At 44.7% G+C, this 19,782-nt stretch overlaps 1 protein-coding gene across 1 annotated transcript; it reads right to left on the bottom strand.

Moving 5' to 3' along the window:
• Positions 1–2,782: 2,782 nt before the first annotated feature.
• On the bottom strand, positions 2,783–19,259 carry CLN5 (CLN5 intracellular trafficking protein). The gene is made up of 4 exons (XM_037895408.2): positions 18,656–19,259; positions 15,528–15,693; positions 14,131–14,356; positions 2,783–4,923 (listed from the first exon to the last, which is right to left on the bottom strand). Exons 1-4 carry the CDS (start codon positions 18,766–18,768, stop codon positions 4,424–4,426), a joined length of 1,005 nt encoding a protein of 334 aa, XP_037751336.1. The 5' UTR covers positions 18,769–19,259; the 3' UTR covers positions 2,783–4,423.
• Between the last annotated feature and the right edge of the window lie 523 nt (positions 19,260–19,782).

Here is a 19,782-nt window from a genome sequence, read left to right as displayed (position 1 = left end):
GCCAACAACCACCTTGAATTGTTTTTCACTATGTCCCTTAGCAATCTTTCCTTGAAGAAATTGTTATATCCCCGTTATGGTCCTTTCTGCAGGTCTGCCAGTACAGGAGGGTTGTGCAGCCTGTATTTGCAACGCACTTGCGACTAGTGCAGAGCTCTGGGGCGTGCTGTTGTGGATGGCTGCCAGAAAGGTGCTCCTCAGGTTTGTGGAATTTTTTAAAATGGCATGAAAATTATGGGTTATGGATAACATTATGGGATGGTGAAAGTTGCATGCTGGAAACTTGACCACCAGCTCCCAAAGATCTAACCCCACCAGATGTGAAAATTTCCCACAAGGCATTTTGCCAAATGGTGGCATGTGACACACTGGGCTACCTACCCATGGTGCATCACACTTTGCATCAACACAAGCACTCCTGGTAAGTACATGCTGTGCTGACCCAAGCATGCACACCAACAAGCGCTATACTAACTTTGGCAGCTGTACACCAATGTAACTTGTATCAATCAAAGTTTGTAGTGCAGACATGGCCTGATACAGAGTGGTTAGATATTGTCTAGGCTGTGGAAACAGATTTGTCTAGGCTGTGGAAACAGCTGGCAGATTTTGCCCTGCCAGTGACTGAACGGTAAAATGTTCCTCCAAAGCTGTATAAAGCAGAGATCCTCAGCATCATGGATCTGTGGCCCTCATTACTCCAAGGGAAATTTTCAGGTAAGGCACTGCAATTTTCATGTTGCCAGCCTAACCTGCTCAAACCATACTTAATGAAAGGCAGGGAGGCAAGAGTAGAGTTTCAAACTGGTAAATTCTTGGCATTTGTCTACAAAAAAAAAGAACGTATTCTCTAAAGATTTACTTCACTAAACATTAGTAAGGTCTTATCTAGCCCTAATTTCAATAACTGGTGTTGCTACTACTCCTTACTAGAACAAACCCATGATCTTCACTGGCAGAGTTTACCCCACATTTCAAGCTTTCCTTGGCCAAGTATGTTGCTGGCTTTTGTTTAATTGATGTGCAGGGGAGGAACACTTTGCTTAGTCTGGCTGAAAATCATATTTGTTGTTTAGAAGCCTATGTTTAGGCTCCCAATTTTTTTTAAATCTTAGCCTTTATCCACAATAGGGTTTTGCATTGATGCAACACTGCTTGTTGGACACAGGATTTCAGTGAGCCCAAGAGCCTCAGTGGATCAAAGGGTCAGGATTTATGTGGCTCACAGGAATATGCAGAGTAGTTAGTTACAGTAAATGCAACTGTTTTGTCAAGGATATTAAACCCTCACGATTTAGGCCTCTCAGGGGTGAGAACGAATTTTCCAGGAAGCTGCTTATTCTATAGGTGCCTGCTGCAGGGTGTCTCTGAAGCATTTGGGACTAGCCTTTAAAGTGACAGAATACTGGATGAGGTGGACCACTAGTCTGACAACTATATTGTTATACTCTGTTCCTATATTGCTGAAATTAGTGCTAATCACCCCTAAGGCCTAAACAAAGGAGACAAATTTAAAGTGAGACTGAAAGATCAAAGGAGACAAAAGGCAGGGGTGGATAACGTGGGAGTCATCTATAACTGGTTGTTGGTTCTCAATCTCTCCCGGGAAGCTCCATACAGAAGGAAGCCATCCTTTGCTAGAAGCTCCCTTAAGCTCAGGCAGGGCCAGTCAAGCTGTCCTCCTTGAGGCTCTATAGGCTGGTAAGCAATGCAGCAGCCAGAGCTGCTGCTCCAGGAGAAGTGAGGAGAGATGTCCACTGTTCCTCCCCATAGTAACACTCCCTGCTCCCCGGACCCCCCGCCAACTGCCCCCTGCCGCCCCATCCAATCCCCCCCTCATTCCTGACTGCCCCCCTGCGACCTCTGCCCCATCCAACCCCTCTGTTCCCTGCCCTCTGACCACTCCAACCCCTATCCACACCCCCAACCACACCCCTGAACTCCCCTGCCATCTATCCAACCCCCCTGTCCCCTGACTGCGCTGCCTGGGGTGCCGTTGGCTGGCGGCGCTACAGCCACGCCGCCCAGAGCACCGGGTCAGGCTGCAGCTCTGCAACTGCACTGCCTGGCCGCCCAGAGCATTGCGCCCATGGCTTGGGGCATGGCTGCGGGAGAGGGGGAGCAGCATGAGAGGGACCGGGACTAGCCTCCCGGGCCAGGAGCTCAGGGGCCGGGCTGGAGGGTCCCACGGGCTGGATGTGGCCCGAAGGACATAGTTTGCCCACTTCTGCTTTAGACAATAGCTCTAAAATGAAATTGCTCCTATCCATGCTAGAATCTATTGAACATAATTGGCAACACTAATTTTTATTTGCTAGTCTTTAGAACAGAATCATCAAGATAACTGTACTATTGTTGGAGGCAGTGGCAGATACTGAGTGAAGCAGCTACTTTGGAATCAACATGCCCAAAAATAAGAAGAAAAGATGCAGGGCTTCCATGTACCAAACATCAACTACCTGAGGCTTGCAACCTCCTCCTTTGGCCAAAAGTTCTAGCTATTAGTCTCTAGTTTTTATTTGGCAAGTTCGGTAATGCATTTCACTGATTGATGCCTTAAATTTGCTAGGTCTTCTACAATGTAAACTATACTGAATGTTAGGGGAAAGTGTAGTAATTGTAGCAGACAGAGGGGGGAGCTGTCAGAGGGAGAAGGGACTGTATAATACAGGTCTAACATGGGCCCTTATAATCGTATCCTGGCAGCTCTACCACCACTGCTATGTTAGCATATTCCAGAGTAGCGTGTTCATTTACATGAAAGGAATAATGCTACCCACTGTTATTAGACCAAATATTTTAATATTTATTAACAAATTTACAAGTTTTGATGTTGCTTCTGTAACCAGTCACTAGTTCCAAATGTCATGCTTATAAGAAACACACAGGATCTTTTTCAGGGGAAAATGCAATCAATGCCGTGCTTATTGGCGATACAACAATTAGCACATGCATTCAATCACACGCACAAGTCGATGTTATAGTTACCAGTTCAGAGTCCGGAGCAACCTAGTGGCCAGCTAGGCTGATCACAGGAGCCGGGTTCTGTTGGTCGCAACACGATCCTCCGGGGAAGTCTTGGCAGGACGAACCCAAAGTTTCATGGCAAAGCACCCTGTTTATATAGTGATCTTTCTTCATTGGGACCAATGAATTTTGCACTGTCATGCTGTAATCAATCGCCATTTGACGAGTGCTTGTTTTCTTAAATTGTTCTTCTCATCCTTTATCTTGTTCCTTCATCAGTCTCTCAGGAAGTTACCCCATGCTGATTTTGATCACAGCTATCTTGTCCTGATTGATAGGTGCCTGCTTCATCTTTAGAGTCGTCAATCTGCTCTCCTCTGACATCTCAATAGGGACATGTTGCAATCTCCTGGCGCCTTTACCTCTGTTCTTGGTTCTTCCCTAGAACATCTGGTCCAGTGATGGCCTTCATACTTATCTTCTAAAACACACATTCCTCATTCACACACAAAACCGGAATGATTTACACAGAACATTTGAACAGGAACATCAAATTGCAATGCAGCAGAAAACAATCATTGCATTATTTTACTTATTTCAAAATGCTAATTTTAAACAGCTTCAGACACAAGATTCTGGCTGATGCATCTTTACATGGCACACTAGGCCATTCCTTTCTGCTTTCAGAAAGGGTGGCTGGCAGAATATGGTCAAATCATATCATACATCAATACATTTAATACACACTTCATCCTTCATTCTAAATTATACAAAATACAACCATAAAATCCTAGTACTACACAAACAGACTGCAAGCTCAAATTAGATGTGATTATTCCTCTTTCATCAATACCCATCACCTCAGCAGGTTACCAACAGCAAAGTGTTCAGACGCTAACTCCCTAGAACCAGAGTCAGATTTTGCACATCACCACCACCACCTTCTAACAAAGGAGTCATCAGCATGACAGCTGTAATCTACTAACAGCTCTCAACCTATTTCCATGTCTGCTGACTTCATCATGTTCCAGGACAACTGGTCCCAGTTCCATCCTTTCAAATATGAAATATACACTGTTCCAATGGGTATAAGGTACATTTTTGATGGAGTCAAGCTAGCAAGCCCCTGTGTCTGCTGGTAACCAGCTCCTGCAGATTCCCCTCCTTAAGAAGAAGCAGATGATTGGCAATCATGTGGCCAATGACAGGTCCAAACCCCTTGAGAATTCCGGGGCTGTAATGCAGCTAGCAAGCACGGGTCTCTTTCTTCACCCAAGGAAGGGCAGAACAGTCAATGAATATACAAAGAACCTACATTCAAAAAAGCCTTCTCACTGCAGACACAGTATAAGGAGCTGCCATCTCTGCAGTAATCGTACCAATATAACATCAACATCCTTAGGAACACCTTGGAGAAAGGGCATTTTTGGTACTAATGAAATAATTACAAACCAACCTACGTATAGTCTTCATTAGGTAAAGGGATCTCTTCATAAGTTATTTTGATGTAAGGGGACTTCATAGGTAAAAGCCAGTATTCCAAGTTGTAAAAGAGGTAAAACTGGTGGTTCAAGACAACCTGATCTACTATTTTTAAGACATTCAAGAAGAACTCTTCAACAGACTGATGAGGTTTGAATAGATAGTAGAAATCTCTTATGGCTGCAGCCACCGTCTTGTTTCCTAGAGGTCCAAAAATAGATGTTTCGTTCCCCAAATAAATGGGTTCTCCAGTAAACAAAGTAATGCTGGTGTAATTTGTTTGTATCTTATTAAATACAGCCCCTAAATCAGCCAACTTCTGGTATGTTCTTAATATAAATTTCGAGCATTCATAAGATTCAAACCACACTACCGCATGCTTGTCAGGACTTGCTCGAACTGTCCAGGTCTCATAGTATATGCCAGTTTCGTTGTCACATTGTACCCATTTTGCCATTTGGTTAAACATTGTTCCTGTAAAAAATAAAAAATAGGATATGTCCATAAGCATTATGGAAAACAATACTGACAAATGCATACAATTAATAGATTACAAAGCTAGAAGGGACCATTATGAACTTCCCCAAAATACTTCACAATGAGCATGCCTTTTAGAAAAACATCCAAACGTCATTTAAAAATGGTCAGTGCCGGAGAATCCACCACAACCCTTGGTAAATTGTTCCAATGGTTAATTATTAAGGCTATGATTTTGTCATGGAGGTCGCAGAATTCATGGAATCCGTGACTTCCAAAGACCTCTGTGACTTCAGCCCTGGCAGCTGGGAGCTGAAGGGTCCTGCCACCTGAGGCAGCGGGTGGCAGCGGGTCCCCAAGCTTTGAGCCGCCATGGATGGTGGGGGTACCCCGCAGCTCCTGGCCACCACAGGCTGGGGCGGTACCTCGCAGGTCCCAGCTGCTGAGGGTGACAGGGGGACCCCGCAGTTCCCCGCTGTTGGGGAGGGGGCAGGGAGACCCTGTAGCTCTCTGCCCCACAGATGGTGGGGTCCCAGAGCTCCCAGCCACCCTGCAGCTGCCCAGCCTGTGCCCATTTTATCATGGAATATTTTTAGTAACAGTCAGGGACAGATCATGGGCTTCCGTGAATTTTAATTTATTGCCCCTGACTGGTCTGTGAGTTTTACTAAAAATATCCGTAACAAAATCTTAGCCTAATTAATTACTCTCACTGTTAAAAATTTACACCTTATTTCCAGTCTGAATTTGTCTAGCTTAAACTTCCAGCCATTGGATTATGTTATACCTTTCTCCGCTAGACTGAAGAGCCCTTTATTAAATATTTATTCCCTGTGTAGATATTAATAGGCTGTACTCGAGTCATCCCTTAACCTTCTCTTTGTTAAGCTAAATAGATTGACCTTTTTGAGTCTATTACTATCAGGCATGTGTTCTAATCCTTTAATCATTCTCATGTCTCTTCTCTGAACTCTCCAATTTGTTGACATCCTTGAATTGTGGGTGCCAGAGCTGGATACAATATTCCAGTAGTGATCACACCAGTGCCAAATACAGAGATAGAATACAGGGCTACCGACAGAGGTAAAATATAGGGTTATAAACCAGAGGTTCCGCTGTTTATGCATTTCAGGATTGCATTAGCTCTTTTGGCCACAGCATCACAATGAGAGCTCACATTCAGCTGTTTATCCCAACATCCCATGGTGTTATCCCACCATGACCCCAAAAGCTTTTTCAGTGTCACCGCTTCCTAGGATATAGTCCCCCATCATGTACATATGGCCTACATTCTTTGTTCCTAGATGTATACATTTACATTTAGCCATTTTAAAACACTTTGCTTGCACACACTTTACTAAGCAATTCAGATCAGTCTGAATCAGTGACCTGTCTTCATTATTTATCACTCCCACTATTTCTGTGTCATCTACAAACTTTATCAGTGATGATTTTATGTTTTCTTCCAGGTCATTGACAAAAATATTAAATAGTGTAGGGCCATGAATCGATCCCTGTGGGATCCCACTGGAAATACACCCACTCGATGACAATTTTCTATTTACATTTTGAGACCTATCAACTAGACAGTTTTTAACCAATTTAATGTGTGCCACGTTAATTTTAGATCATTCTAGTTTTTAATCAAAATGTCATGTGGTACAAAGCCACATGCCTTACACAACTCTAAGGGCTTGTCTTCACTACTGTGCTAAATCGGCTGCCGCTGCAGTCTTGCCCTTCTCATATCCATTCAGAATGCTCTTGCAAATACCCTTTTCCTAGCCTGTTGCTTTGACCACATCACCTCTCTCTTCCATCCCTCCACTGCATCCCCTTTCGCTATTGCATCAAATCTAAGCTGCTTATCTTCCCTTGTAAAGCCTTTAACTGTCTATCCCTACTCTGCCTGTCCATCTCTCATTCACTAGCCTCCGACTGGCCCATGATGCCAGCATCCATCACTCACTTGTTAAATTTTCAAATAAGCACCTGTGCTTTCTCCCATGCTGCCCCTCACTGCTTCAGAGGGGCTCCCCATACACATCCGAAAAGCCACTTCATTGTTCTCCTTCAAATCCCTCCTTTAAAAAAAACCACTTTTGCCTCAAAGCCGACAAAACACTTGGCAACTGTTTGCTGAGATCACTGCCTAATATACTGACCAATTTTGTCTCATTGTTTCCTTGTACTCCCCTGTCTGTCTGTCTCCACCTGTTTTCTCCTGTTTTGTACTTAGATTGGAAGCTCTTTGGGGGGCAGGAACTGGCTTTTTTTCCTGTGTTTGTACAGCACCTAGCGCAAGGGGGTCCTGGGCCATAACTGCAATACAAACAACAATAGCAACAACAATCCTATTCTTTTATCACTGTTGGTTGAATTTTTGGAACTTCCTATGATTCAGGTTCATAATACAGCAAGTCATAAATCCTGTATTAACAGCCACCCTGCCGCTGTATGCCGCACAGAGAAGAATTTTAATTACACTTCACATTCTTGGGGTGTACCGCAGTGTATATCGTGGGATGGCGTTTCCCTCTCTTCACAAGACTGAGATTTTTATTGTTAAATAAAAAGCACTGGCCACAAACAAACAAAAGATTATGCACGAACTGGGCATGCAATTTAAATTATAAAATTATCTTCTTTACTTTTTTAATGTTTCAAAACATATGCCCTTACTAACAACTCTGTGATCCTTTAAAGTGATTTTCAATTATTACAAAATGTAAATCACCAAAACTGGCACAAGCTACCCAAAAAATGTTCAAACCTACCCACTGAAGAAATTCAACCCACACACATTTCTTACGAAGTTAAGGTCTGAGGGAGTAAAAGTGCCATGCCGTATTTTCTGAAGGTCAACACACTCCATCTTCAGAGCAATGAAGAAAGTGATTTCCAGAGCATTCTCCTATCACAGTGAGAATGCCAGTAAACCACAATTGCACAAGAAATGCTGTGGTATCAGGAGCCCAAAACTGCAGACTCTTAGTAGTGCTGATTTGCTTAGTTTTTGCAGCATTGGGTCCCAAGGTAGTAGGTCCAAAACCTATAAAGGGGTCCTACAAGGGTCTGTCCTGGGTCTGAAACTGTTCAATATTTTCATTAATGATTTGGATGATGGACTGGAGATTATGCTTATAAAAAATTGTGGCTGGCATCAAGGGGAAGGGGTTGCAAACACTTTGGAGGACTGGATTAGAATTCAAAAACGATACTGATAAATTGCAGAATTGGTCCAAAATCAATAGGATGGAATTATCTAAAAGACAAGTGCAAAGTACTAAACTTCACAACTCAAATTAACAAATACAAAAATGGGGAATAACTGGGTAGGCAATAATATGGCAGATAAGGATCTGGAGATTATACTATATCATAATTGAATATAAATCAGCAAAGGAGCAATTGTGAAAAAGGTTATGTCATTTTGGGACACATTAACAAGGGTGTCATATATAAGACCCGGAAGGTAATTGTTCCAATCTACTCAGCTCTGGTGGGGCCTCAGCTGGAGTACTGCTTCCAGCTTTGCACAGCACACTTTAGATAGATATGTACAAACTGGAGAAAGTCCAAAGAGACAACAAAAACAATAAAAGGTTTAGAAAACCTGATCTGTGAGGAAAGGTTGAAAGAACTGGTACTCCAGGGGAAGTTCTGTGCGACTGCAGCGCAGCAGAAAAATCCCCACCCCCTCCCCACAGATTCCCTTTGCTTCCTTGCAGAAAATGGTTTCTGAGGGGAAGTAAAGAGAAGCTGCATCAGTACTCACTCACCCTCCCTGGCAGCTTGGCAGCTCAGATGCTTCTGTTCGGGCAGCCAGAGAGAGAGGTAAATCACTGGGGGAAGCGGGATCTGGGGATGCGCTGGCCGCCCAGGGATGTTACCTAGGCCAGAGAGATGGTGGAATCTCCATTATTAAAAACCTCTAAGGCCTGGCTTGACAAAGCCCTGGCTGGGATGATTTAGTTGGTGTTGGTCCTGCTTTGAGCAGGGGATTGGACTAGATGACCTCCTGAGATCTCTTCCAACCCTAATATTCTAGTCTCAGCTGGGCGGGGTGGGGGAGGAAGAGGAGGATGGAGACGGAGTTCCCCCTTCCCTGCACAGAGCAGCCGGGGCTGGGTCAGATCAAGCCCCAGAAACTTCCCCTGGCTATAGGAAGTTCTGCACCATGGGGGTGTGTGGGGGTGTCTCTGTGCAGGGGGTCGTCTAGATGCACGGGGATTGGGCGGACAGGGAGCACAGCTCCCTGTACAGTGACACCCCCCCCCCACCAAGCCCCCTCTGCATCAGGAACCCCCTGCACCCGGAACCCCCGACTGAGACCCTCAAACCCCTAGCCGGCCAAGCCTCACTCCCTGCATCAGGATCCCCCACACCCGGACCCCCATCCCACTGAACAGCTGCACCCTGACCCCCACACATCCTCCCCCCCCCACACACACACACGCACACTGAGCCCTAACCACCTTCATCTGGACTCCCCTGCAGAGTCCCATTCCCCCTGCATTCAGAACCCCACACCGAGCTGCCTGCACCCAGACTGCGCCACACAGACCCCTAGTGCTCAAGGGAATTCTGCACCAAAAATTTAAATATCTGCAAAGTTCTGCATATTTTAATTGTCAAAATAACACAGAAACACAACAACAATATATCCACATCATTTTCAATTATTTGCCCACAAGTATTTTGAAATAAATTACCAAAATAATTGAAAATGGTGCGATTATATTGTTGTTGTGTTTCTGTGTTATTTTGACAATTAAAATATACTCCCAGAAGTGGCCAGCATGTCCAGCAGTGGCTCCTGGGGGTGGGGTGGGGCAGCCGGCTCCGCCACACGCTGCCCTCGCCTGTAGGTACTACCCCCAAAGCTCCCATTGGCCACAGTTCCCCATTCCTGGCCAATGAGAGCTGCAGGGCGGCACAGGGGGCAGTGCCTGCAGGCGAGGGCAGAGCACAGAGCCCTCTGCTCCACTAGGGGTCACAGGGACGTGATGTTGGCTGCTTCCGGGAGCGGCAAGGGAGCCTGCCTTAGCCGTGGTGCAGCGAGGCAATCCCACAGGCCCACAGGCCAGATTTAAAGCCTGACGAGCTGGATCCGTCCCATGGGCCGTAGTTTGCTCTCCCCTGCACTAAGTAGTAATGACCACAAGACAATTAGATTCAACATCCTATGGGGAAGTCAGGTACCAAAAAACAACATAAATTACACTAAACTTTAGAAAGGAATGTTTCAATAAAAAGGAGACTAGTCAAAAGTAAAGGCAGTTAAATCCTTAGATGTGGCATAAGGAAATAATAGTAGAGTCTCAGAAGGCATGTATACCTCTGAACAAAAAGGAATAAGGAAAGCAAAAAGGCAACCAGTCTGGCTAAATGGCCAGGTTAGAGAGATTATTTGAACCAAACAGATCTTTCCAGATTTGGAAATATAATCCCAATGAAACCAATAAACACACATAAATTACAGCAAGCAATATGTAAAATGGAAATTAGGGAGGGTAACATGGATTTTGAAAAGCAAACAGCTAAAAAGGTATAAAAACAAACTATGAAATTTTGTAAGTCTATTAGAAATCAGAAGCCTGCAAAAGAACTGGTGGTCTGTTGCATCAGAGGAGTGAAAGGGAGCAATTAAGGAGGATAATAAGGATACTGCTGAGAGAACAAATGATTCCTTTGCCTCAGTCATCACCACAGAGGATGTCAGGGAGATAGTTACCTCAGATCTGCTCTCTTCTGGTAATACACATGAGGTACCACCAGACATTGAGGTGTCAGAAGACAAGTTGATGGAGCAAACTGATAATTTAAAAAGCATCTAGTCACCAGGCCTAGTGTACGTCCAAGAGTGCTGAAGAAACTTAAGTATGAAGTGGCACACTGGCTACCAAAAACACACAATCATTAAAAACAGCCAGTATACTTTGGACAGAAAGGTGATATCTATGTTATAAGAAGGCTACAGGGCTGATCCAGGGAATTACACACCAGTAAACCTAACAGCTGTACTTGATTGAAACGATAATTAAAACCCAAATAATAAAACACCTGGAAGATCATGATATGATGAGGCCTAACGACAAGGTTTCTGCAGACGGAAGTTGTCTCAATAATCTCTTAAAATTCTTTGAATAGGTCAATAAAGTACGGGCAAAAGAGAAACAACTGCCCTTCAACAAGGTCCCTAACAAGAAGCTACTAAAGAAGCTAAGTAGCCCTGCGGTGAGAAACAAATTAGTGTCATGGATCAAAACTGGTTAGCATACAGAAACAAGAAGTAGAAATGGTCAATTTTCATCATGGCACAAGGTTAACAGTGGGATGCCTCAAGATTCTGTGCTAGGTCCAGTGATGTTTAATACATTAACAATCTGGAAAGGATGTGAGGTAGCAAAATTTGGAGATATTATAGAGTTATTTAGGATAGTCACATCCAGAGATGACTGTGATGGACCAAGCTAAATAAATGGACAGCACATCTGCAGATGAAGTTCAGTGTTGGTATATCCAAAGTCATGCATGGTGGAGGGGGGGAAAATTGAACTGCCTGTACACTTTATATGATTCTAAGTTAACTGTGTCAACTCAGGAAAGAAACCTCAGCATCAATGTAGACAGATTAATGAAAAACCACTGCTCAATATACAGCCAAATTCACAACTGATGAAAAGAGATACTTTTTCATACAATGAATAATTAGACTGTGGAACTCATTGCCACAGGATGTCACCAAGAGGGAGCACTTAACAAGAATTAAAAGAGGGATTAGGTATTTACAAGAATAACAAGAATATCCAGTGTTATAACAATCAACGTTAAACATTTTTGGAACGGATATAAAACCTCATGCTTCGGGGCTTAAGCCAATCTCTAATTAAGAAGTAGGAGGCCATTGCGGGGTGGGGGGGAGGGGGGAGGAGGAAGAGATTATCCCACATCTGCCTACTGTAGGTTTTTTGCACCTGCGTCTGAAGCACCTGTTGCTGACCATTGTTAGAGATAGGAAACTGGAGTAGATGGACCATGGACCTGATCCTGATCCTGTCTGGCAATTCCTATGTACACATGATTATACAAGACACATAGGAATAGAGATTCAGGTAAAAGATGTACGAGTGTCATCAACGTGCTGCAGCACTACAACCCAAACCATCTGACTTTCTCCCCAAGCAGATTCACGTATGTGCCAGAGAACAGGGAAAATGGAATGGAGTCAAGGATTACCCTTCACAAAAGTCCCTTGGAAAAATGAGCAACCTGCCGAAACTACACATAGCGTCTCCCCAAAAGGAAAGTACCTCACAAGTAATATTCTAACCACTCCCGCTAGGACCCACAGGAAAGCTCAAAAATACATTATGATCAACAGTACCAGAGGCTACCAACAAATCTGAAAGAACCGGTGTGGATGTATGAATAATATGGAGGAGACCCATGTAGTTAGTTAGTTAAGGCTCTGTCACTTTTTATGGGCTGCTTTTTATTTCTTAGCAGCATCAGTTACATGGAATCTGCAGACTCAAAGGCTGAGATGCCAAGCTGATGAAAATGGAAGGGAACTTAGGTAGAATAATATATTACGTTAGCATTTGAAGCACATAAGTCCATAGTTTTAATCGGATTTTTGCTGCTTAGAAAGAAAAGCAGCCTGGAGAGCAGGGGTGGGCAAACGTTTTGACCTGAGGACCGCACCGGGTTTCAGAAATTGTATGGAGGGCCGGTTTGGGGAGGCTGTGCCTCCCCAAACAGCCAGGCGTGGCCTGGCTCCAGCCCCCTATCCGACGCCCCCCGCTTCTCGCCCCCTGATGGCCCCCCGAGAATCCTGCCCCATCCAACCCCCGCATTCCCTGACAACCCCCGCCCCATCCACCCACCCTGCTCTCTGTCCCCTGCCCCCCCCACCCCATCCAACCCCCCCTCTCCTTCCTGACTGCTCCCCCCAGGACCCCTGCCCCATCCAACCACCCCTTCTCCCTGACTGCCCCCGGAACCTCTGCCCCCATTCTAACCCCGTTCCCTGCCCTCTGACAGCCCCGACCCCTATCCACACCCCCGGCCCCTGACCTCCCCTGCCCTCTATTCAAACCCCCCGCCGCCCCCTTACCGCACCGCCTGGAGCGCCACTGGCTGGCGGTGCAGCTGCACCAGGACAGGCAGCCACGCCGCTCAGCTGGAGCCAGCCACGCACCGCGCAGCACAGAGCACAGGGTCTGGACGGGCTCTGCAGCCCTGCTGCCCAGAACATTGTGCTGGCAGCGCAGTGAGCCGAGGCTGCAGGGGAGGGGGGAACAGCGGAAGATGGGCTGGGGGCGAGCCTCCCAGGCCAGGAGCTCAGGGGCCGGGCAGAATGGTCCTGTGGCCGGATGTGGCCCGCGGGCTTTAGTTTGCCCACCTCTGCTGTAGAGTGTGCCAGAGGCTTAGCAGGCTAGGTGAACATACGGAACACTTCTATACATTTTATTTAAAAGGCAGCAGATTCTTGTATGAGCTTTTCATGCAATTTGTTCAGTATCTGTTAAGGAGAGTATTATTTTATTCTAGCATTTCAGTTTCACATTAAGGGGCCATGATGAGCCCATAATGTAGATTGAACCAAGAAGCTATTTTGATAAGCTATACAAAAAGACTAAGTATAATAAATACACCACTTGTCCTGCAATATGTGATAGATAATCCCAGTAGCAGTAATAGGCCTATTTGCAGCTTTATGATAGAGCAGTTGGAAAAAAGAGACGAGTGACTGTAGCTGTTCTTGAGAGCATTTCCTGTCGTGCTCTCGAACCGATAAATAGAACACAACACAATTCTCTCAATTTTTCCATTTTAAAATTCATCTGCCACTTGACAGCAGGAGGTTGTGTTCCAACACAAGTGTATGAAAAGAGGCCAGAATGGTTCCGCTGTTTTGCTATTTTTACACTCAGAAGACTGCATTATTCTTGCAGAGGTGCTCATGTGACATAGCAAGCAATTCTCAATTAACAGCATCTTTTTAGCATGGGTTGTTCAAAGGACAGTATTACCATATCACTTCCTATATTCAGAAAATTAGAAAACTAATATTTCAATTTCAAATTAACAACTTCAGCCACTCTGCATTGCAAATGACTCACAAAAAGTGAGTGGAAAGATATTGTCTGACATGATATTATGATATTAGTGTCACCACAGGATTCCAAAATCTACCTGATATAGTAGTCACCAGAACCAAGGTCCCATTTTCCTTCCAGTGTACATCATCTATTCCTTCATAAAAGCAAGCAGCTCCCTGATTACACCAGAATGGTGCATCCCTGTCAGGCCGGAGATGCGGAAAAGTGCAGTTTCCAAGCTGGAAGAGTTCATACCATTCCATTGTGTAGTTTTTGCCAGTTAGAGAGCTCTTGAAGCCAACAGCATCATGCATAATATTCTGAGGAAAGATCATGAACACAAAGAAAAATGGTCTTGTAGTGCCAACTTCACTTTGCATTACTTACCTACTGTACAGTAGTTTAGAAAACAAAGTTCTGTAATGGGATGTACCACACTAAATTACACAAACATTGATTCACATCATACTTGTCTGTATCCTGCACCTACTTCCATTTGCAGCCTGTAGCAGTGGTAATTATGAGTTAGATATTCAGTCGTAGTTAGGCATCAAACTCCCTCTTACCTTTGCATATCTCCCCCCTCCCCCCCAAATTGTGGGCCAAGGATCAACAAACGAAGCTCCTTTTGTGGATCCAATCCTGTACAAAGTAATGTAAAGCATTTGAAAACCTCAGTGTTGCCAACTACAAGCATTCAAAAATCATGAGTCAGGCCCCCAAAATCATGGAATTACCTTAAAATTCATGCTGTTACCAATAATTGTTGAATTCAGTTTATTTGTCATCTCATTTTTTACTCTCTAGAGTGCGCCTATTTAAGCGCCCCTCTGCAACCATGAGGGCTAGAAACTTACTTTTAAAAAAAGCAGCTAAGATTCTGTTGCATTCACATGATTCCAGGAGCTGTGGCTTTAAGAGAAACACCATATATTGTAAGAGTTGTTATAAAAGTCAAAAGAGTTGGCAACACTGTCAGTGAGTGATCCACAGGGCAGACTGGTTTTCCAGATCAGACAGATATCCATGTTCATTCAAAATTTAATGCAAATCAGACTTTGTTTACTGTGAGATCTTACTTCTTCATTTAAAAACAAAACAAAACAAAGCTGTAGATGTATAAGATTAACAAGATCTTTCCTACACACTAGCCAGACATTTTGTCATAAAGGACCAATTCAAAGGTGTTCTTTGTAAGTGATGTTAAAGTCAATGTAAAAGTACAAATAAATACAAGTTAATGCACACACAATACACTTCCAATGGTTGGTATGTAAGGGCAAAAGTACCACATCATGTTCTTTTCCTAATCTGTCTTGAATTACTCCCATAACTCGTTTCAAGGTTAGTGGCTTTCTAGCCCATAGCCTCCAATACTCCACACAACTATGCTGAAATAGTACAATGAATGAAGTCCTATTGTTGACATTTGCTGCTGAATTTAACTAATTTGCAACTAATAATTTTTGTTAAATGAAAACATCTCCTTACCAAATGTCCAAGCAGATCCCCATATTTGAATTCCCACACTGGAGCCTGTAATCGATAGACTTCAATGACATCCTCATCCTTCATTACTGGAATGGGACAGCCAGTAGGACAGAAAGTGTAACGAGCTTGACAATAGGGATCTGTTTTCGGACGGTAATCAAAACGCCTACGTTTAAAAACAAAAGCATGGAAAACTCTCAGTGTAGCTTCAGAGGAAAGGTAGGATGCCACAAAGACACTTATTTTAAGAGCCACTTTCCAAAACAGCCTCTAATGGCCTGATTTTTAGAAGTTCTGAGTACCTGGGGCTCCCCTTAAAGTCAATGGGTGCTATGGGTGTGCAGCACCTTTAAAAGTCATAATACCTCAATCCTGAAAACAAGTACACAAATGAGTTCATAGGATTACTCAGGTGCATGTTTGTAGGACTGAGGCTTAAAATAGCGTCTTCAATATGTGCAAATAATAAAATTTAGATGTCTAATGTGGGAAACAATGTTAATTGCACTGTAATGTACTTGCACTTGCAAGTAACTTGCACACACTACACTGTGGTCACAAGATTAGATGTTGGTTTAAGATGTGTCTCAAAATTTGGTCCTAAGGGCTTTTCTACACAGGAAATAGCTATTCTGGAATAGGTATTCCAGAATAGCACCCCGTAGACACTATTCTGGAATAAAAATTAACTTTACTCCAAAATAATTATTCTCCTCACAACGTGGAGTAATTATTCAGAAATGAGACCAGTTTTATTCTGAAACAGTGTCGACAAAAGAGAGTTATTTGGGAACAGCTAAATTATACCACAACAGCTATTCTGGAATACTGATACCAGTTAATTTCCCCCATATAAAGAAGGCCTAAGAATATGAAATCCACTCATATCCTCAGCTCTCCCATTAAACCTCATTCTAGGTAATCATACCTTGTTTTCACGATAACTGAAAAACAGACTCTACTTGTATAGTACTATCAATATAGAACATAAAACCATGATTTCTCCACTGCAAAAGTTCTCCAATAAAGATATGAGATGATCAGGCTCCTATATGCTTTATAAGGGTTGGTTTTGTTTCAACAAGTTTGAAGTCATAGGGCCTAATTCTGCGCCCACTGAAGTCAATGGCAACCCCACCACGGACTTCAGTGGATGGAGGAACAATCCCTCAGGTACTATGTGTTTTGTTTCCTTTCTAGCATTCAGTAATCAGTCTTTGATACTGGGCAGCGAGTTCTATGAGCCAGTGCACCAGGAATTAGAAAGAGAGAGAGAGAGTGCATGTGTGTGAAAATATTTAACATATTTGGTTCACCAAAAAGGGCTGCAGATGCTCAAAGGCCTACCTAGGAAAAACAAAAAGTGGCTATGCAAAAATATCACCTTCAACAGATCAGCTCCCTGTGTGTATTCAGGATCTTATCTTCTCACTTTATAACACTGAATATTTAATTTTAATTTAAATTAAAGAAAAAAATCCTATGGCACAATTAACTTCTGGTAGCACTGAAGATTCCATACAGCCATAGAACAGTGAGCAGGAATCTATATTGGTTCATGCATCAATAACAATTTTTAACTAAGTTCCAATTACAAAATATTTTGACCTGATCTTCTGAGGCCTCAGGCACCTGCAGCTCCTACTTACTACAATGAGAATTAAATTATAAGTATCACTGAAAATTGGGGCACTTATTACTGTTTGTGGCCAAGATCCACCAGCTAGAAAGAACACAGGTTGATTTTCAGATTCCAGGTCAAGTCTACAGGACCTATCCTCTTACTCGTAAATTGAGAATTTGATATGATGCTACTGACAAACAAGGAATTACTCTGAATGACCTAAAAAAGAAGTAAGTCCCAAACTTTAATTATTTTTTTTTAAAGGAGCCAGTAGGGAATTGTTAGTACAGATTTATAGTCTCTCTGGAAATCTGAGTTTTAAACAGAAAGCATGCCAGGTGCTTTAACTATATCACTATTAACACCTCATTATGTACAATAATGAAATGGGAGGATGGAGTCTACCAAACTAAAACAGGTATCAGAAAAAAGCAGAGGTCTCACTTAAACAGTCCTTTGGCAAACTAGATTTACTAATGTACTAGAACTAGAAAAAAATGACTAAAATGGTTCGAGTCCTGACACAGAAGTTCCAATTTTTAGGGCACTTAAAAAACACCCTTAGAAGAAAGAAAATCATTGCAGAAAAGAAATCAATGGTGACCTCAACATTTTTCAGCACTGCAATTTTCAGGCTTGCTCTTGACCCATTACACACTTCCTCCATCTGGACTGGAATTTTGAAAAGCAAAAACCAAAAAAGCCATCTTAATTAGTTACACAATATTTCACAAAACTTTTTGCTAAGTCAAACCAGTGAAGCACAATGACTCCCTGGAGTTATGAAACCTGTTTTCAGAGACTGTCCCTGGTTTTTTGTATTGGTTTAAGACTCTATCTTTTGCAGGCAGAAGAAGGGAAGTAAGTAGTTGCAGTTTCTATGCTTAAACAGTTCAGAGATGGCTTGATTTGTAATGTGCTGTACATAAGAATAGCCACACTGGATCAGACCAATGATACATTTCCTCTGAAGCAGCTGACACCACTGTCAGAGCCACTGTCAGAGCACAGGATACTGGGCTACATGGTCCATTGGTCTGACCCAGTATGGCCATTCTTACAGGTTTTTAAGGCTTTGACCAAAACTGCAACTTGCAAACTGTTACTCACTTGGATAGTCCCTACTGATAAAAATCAGCCCTTTGATTTCAAAAAGAGCTACCTGGACGAACAGAGACTCTTCCTGGGTTTGTACCTATGATTAGCCACTTCTGCAATCAAATCCAGGGGTCATTTCCAACTAAATGGGAAGCGTGCCTGTAGCGCTGCAGGCGGACCCTCAACGTAGGCCTTGTTAACCCTGTGAGTCCCTGAACAAGGAAGCTTTACAATGATGTCTGGTTTACACACACTCACCCAAAGAGGAGAGGGAAAGAGGCTCTGAATTAAGCGTCTAAAACAAACCCCAAAGTGGGAGTGATTTCGGCTGCCTGTGTGTGAGTGTGTGTGTGTGTGTACACACACAGTGAGTCAGCCTTGCTTCTTGAGCAGCCTACCCACTCACCTGTAAGGCACAGGCCACTTGCGCTGCTGCTGGGGCTGGGATCCTGCAAAGCGGGCAGGCATGCCAGCCACGAGCAGCAGCAACAGCAGCTCACGGTGGCCATCAGCCCTCATCTCTCGGCGCGGCCCCTTCCCGCAGGCCGCGGCCGCTGGTCCGGACGCCCGAAGCTGCCCCGGGTGGGGACGAGGCAGCTGACTCGAGTCCGCCCGTCACATGGGCTCCGTGACTCAGCCCTGGCAAGGGCGGGGGAATTATGCGGCCTCCGTTTTCCTTTCGCTTTCGGCTTCCTTTCCTTGCCCCGGCTGCCCGCCGCCCTCTGCTCGCCTCCGCCCCGGCGCTGGCTCACCAAGCAAGGGGGTGGAGAGGGAGCAGACCGCGGGCCGGTCGCCGCTGCCAGCCTGCGAGGCCTGCGCCCCGGGCCCTTGCAGCGGGGGTGGCACCGCGCCCACGGCCAACTTCTTGGTCCGTCTTTGGGCATCCAGTCTGGTGGGGTGGCGCACCCGCCGGCGGGGGGCTGGTTGTATCGTGGCTGCAGCCCGCGCCGGCCGGGCGCCGCTTTTCTTATTTATTTATTTATTTTATTAAAAGCTCAGCTCTGCCTGGGTCCCTCTTTCTTCCCCACCTCCCAGCCTGGAGCCCCCTCCTGCGCCCCAAACCCCTCATCCCTGGCTCCGCCCCAGAACCTGCACCTCAAGATGGAGCCTTCACCCTCCCCAGCCCAGAGCCTCCCCAACACCCTGAACCCCTCCTTTGTGGCCCCACCCTGGAGCCTGCACCCTCAGTGAGAGCCCTCCCCCGCCTTAACTCCCTGCCCCAGCCCAGTGAAAGTGAGCGAGGATTGGGGAGAGCAAGCCACCCAGGGAGGGGGAACATAGTGAGCGAGGGGGGAGGGACAGGGTCTCGGAGAAGGCGGGGCATAGGGCGTGGCCTTATGGAAGGGGCGGGACTAGGGTGTTCAGTTTTGTGCCATTAGAAAGTTGGCAACCCTAGTAGATGCATGTGGAGATCTGGGGTCAGGTGGGGGTGCATGGGGCCCTGCCTGGGGCAGTGGAGTGGAGGCGCTTGGGGCCCTGGCAGGGGCAGTTGGGGTGGAGGCGCATGGCGGGGTCCGTAGCTGGGGCAGTTGG

The sequence above is a fragment of the Chelonia mydas genome, chromosome 1, assembly GCF_015237465.2.
Source record: "Chelonia mydas isolate rCheMyd1 chromosome 1, rCheMyd1.pri.v2, whole genome shotgun sequence".
Taxonomy (NCBI): Eukaryota; Metazoa; Chordata; order Testudines; family Cheloniidae; genus Chelonia; species Chelonia mydas.
This window is presented reverse-complemented; position numbering and strand designations above follow the sequence as displayed.

Excerpts from the sequence above, each read along its gene's own strand:
- CLN5 (XM_037895408.2), bottom strand. The coding sequence starts at position 18,768 with ATGAGGGCTGATGGCCACCGTGAGCTGCTGTTGCTGCTGCTCGTGGCT. Across the intron at positions 14,357-15,527 it reads GGGATCTGCTTGGACATTTG|AATATTATGCATGATGCTGT; the intron begins GTAAGGAGATGT and ends ATCTTTCCTCAG. Across the intron at positions 4,924-14,130 it reads TCTGGTGACTACTATATCAG|GAACAATGTTTAACCAAATG; the intron begins GTAGATTTTGGA and ends TATTTTTTACAG.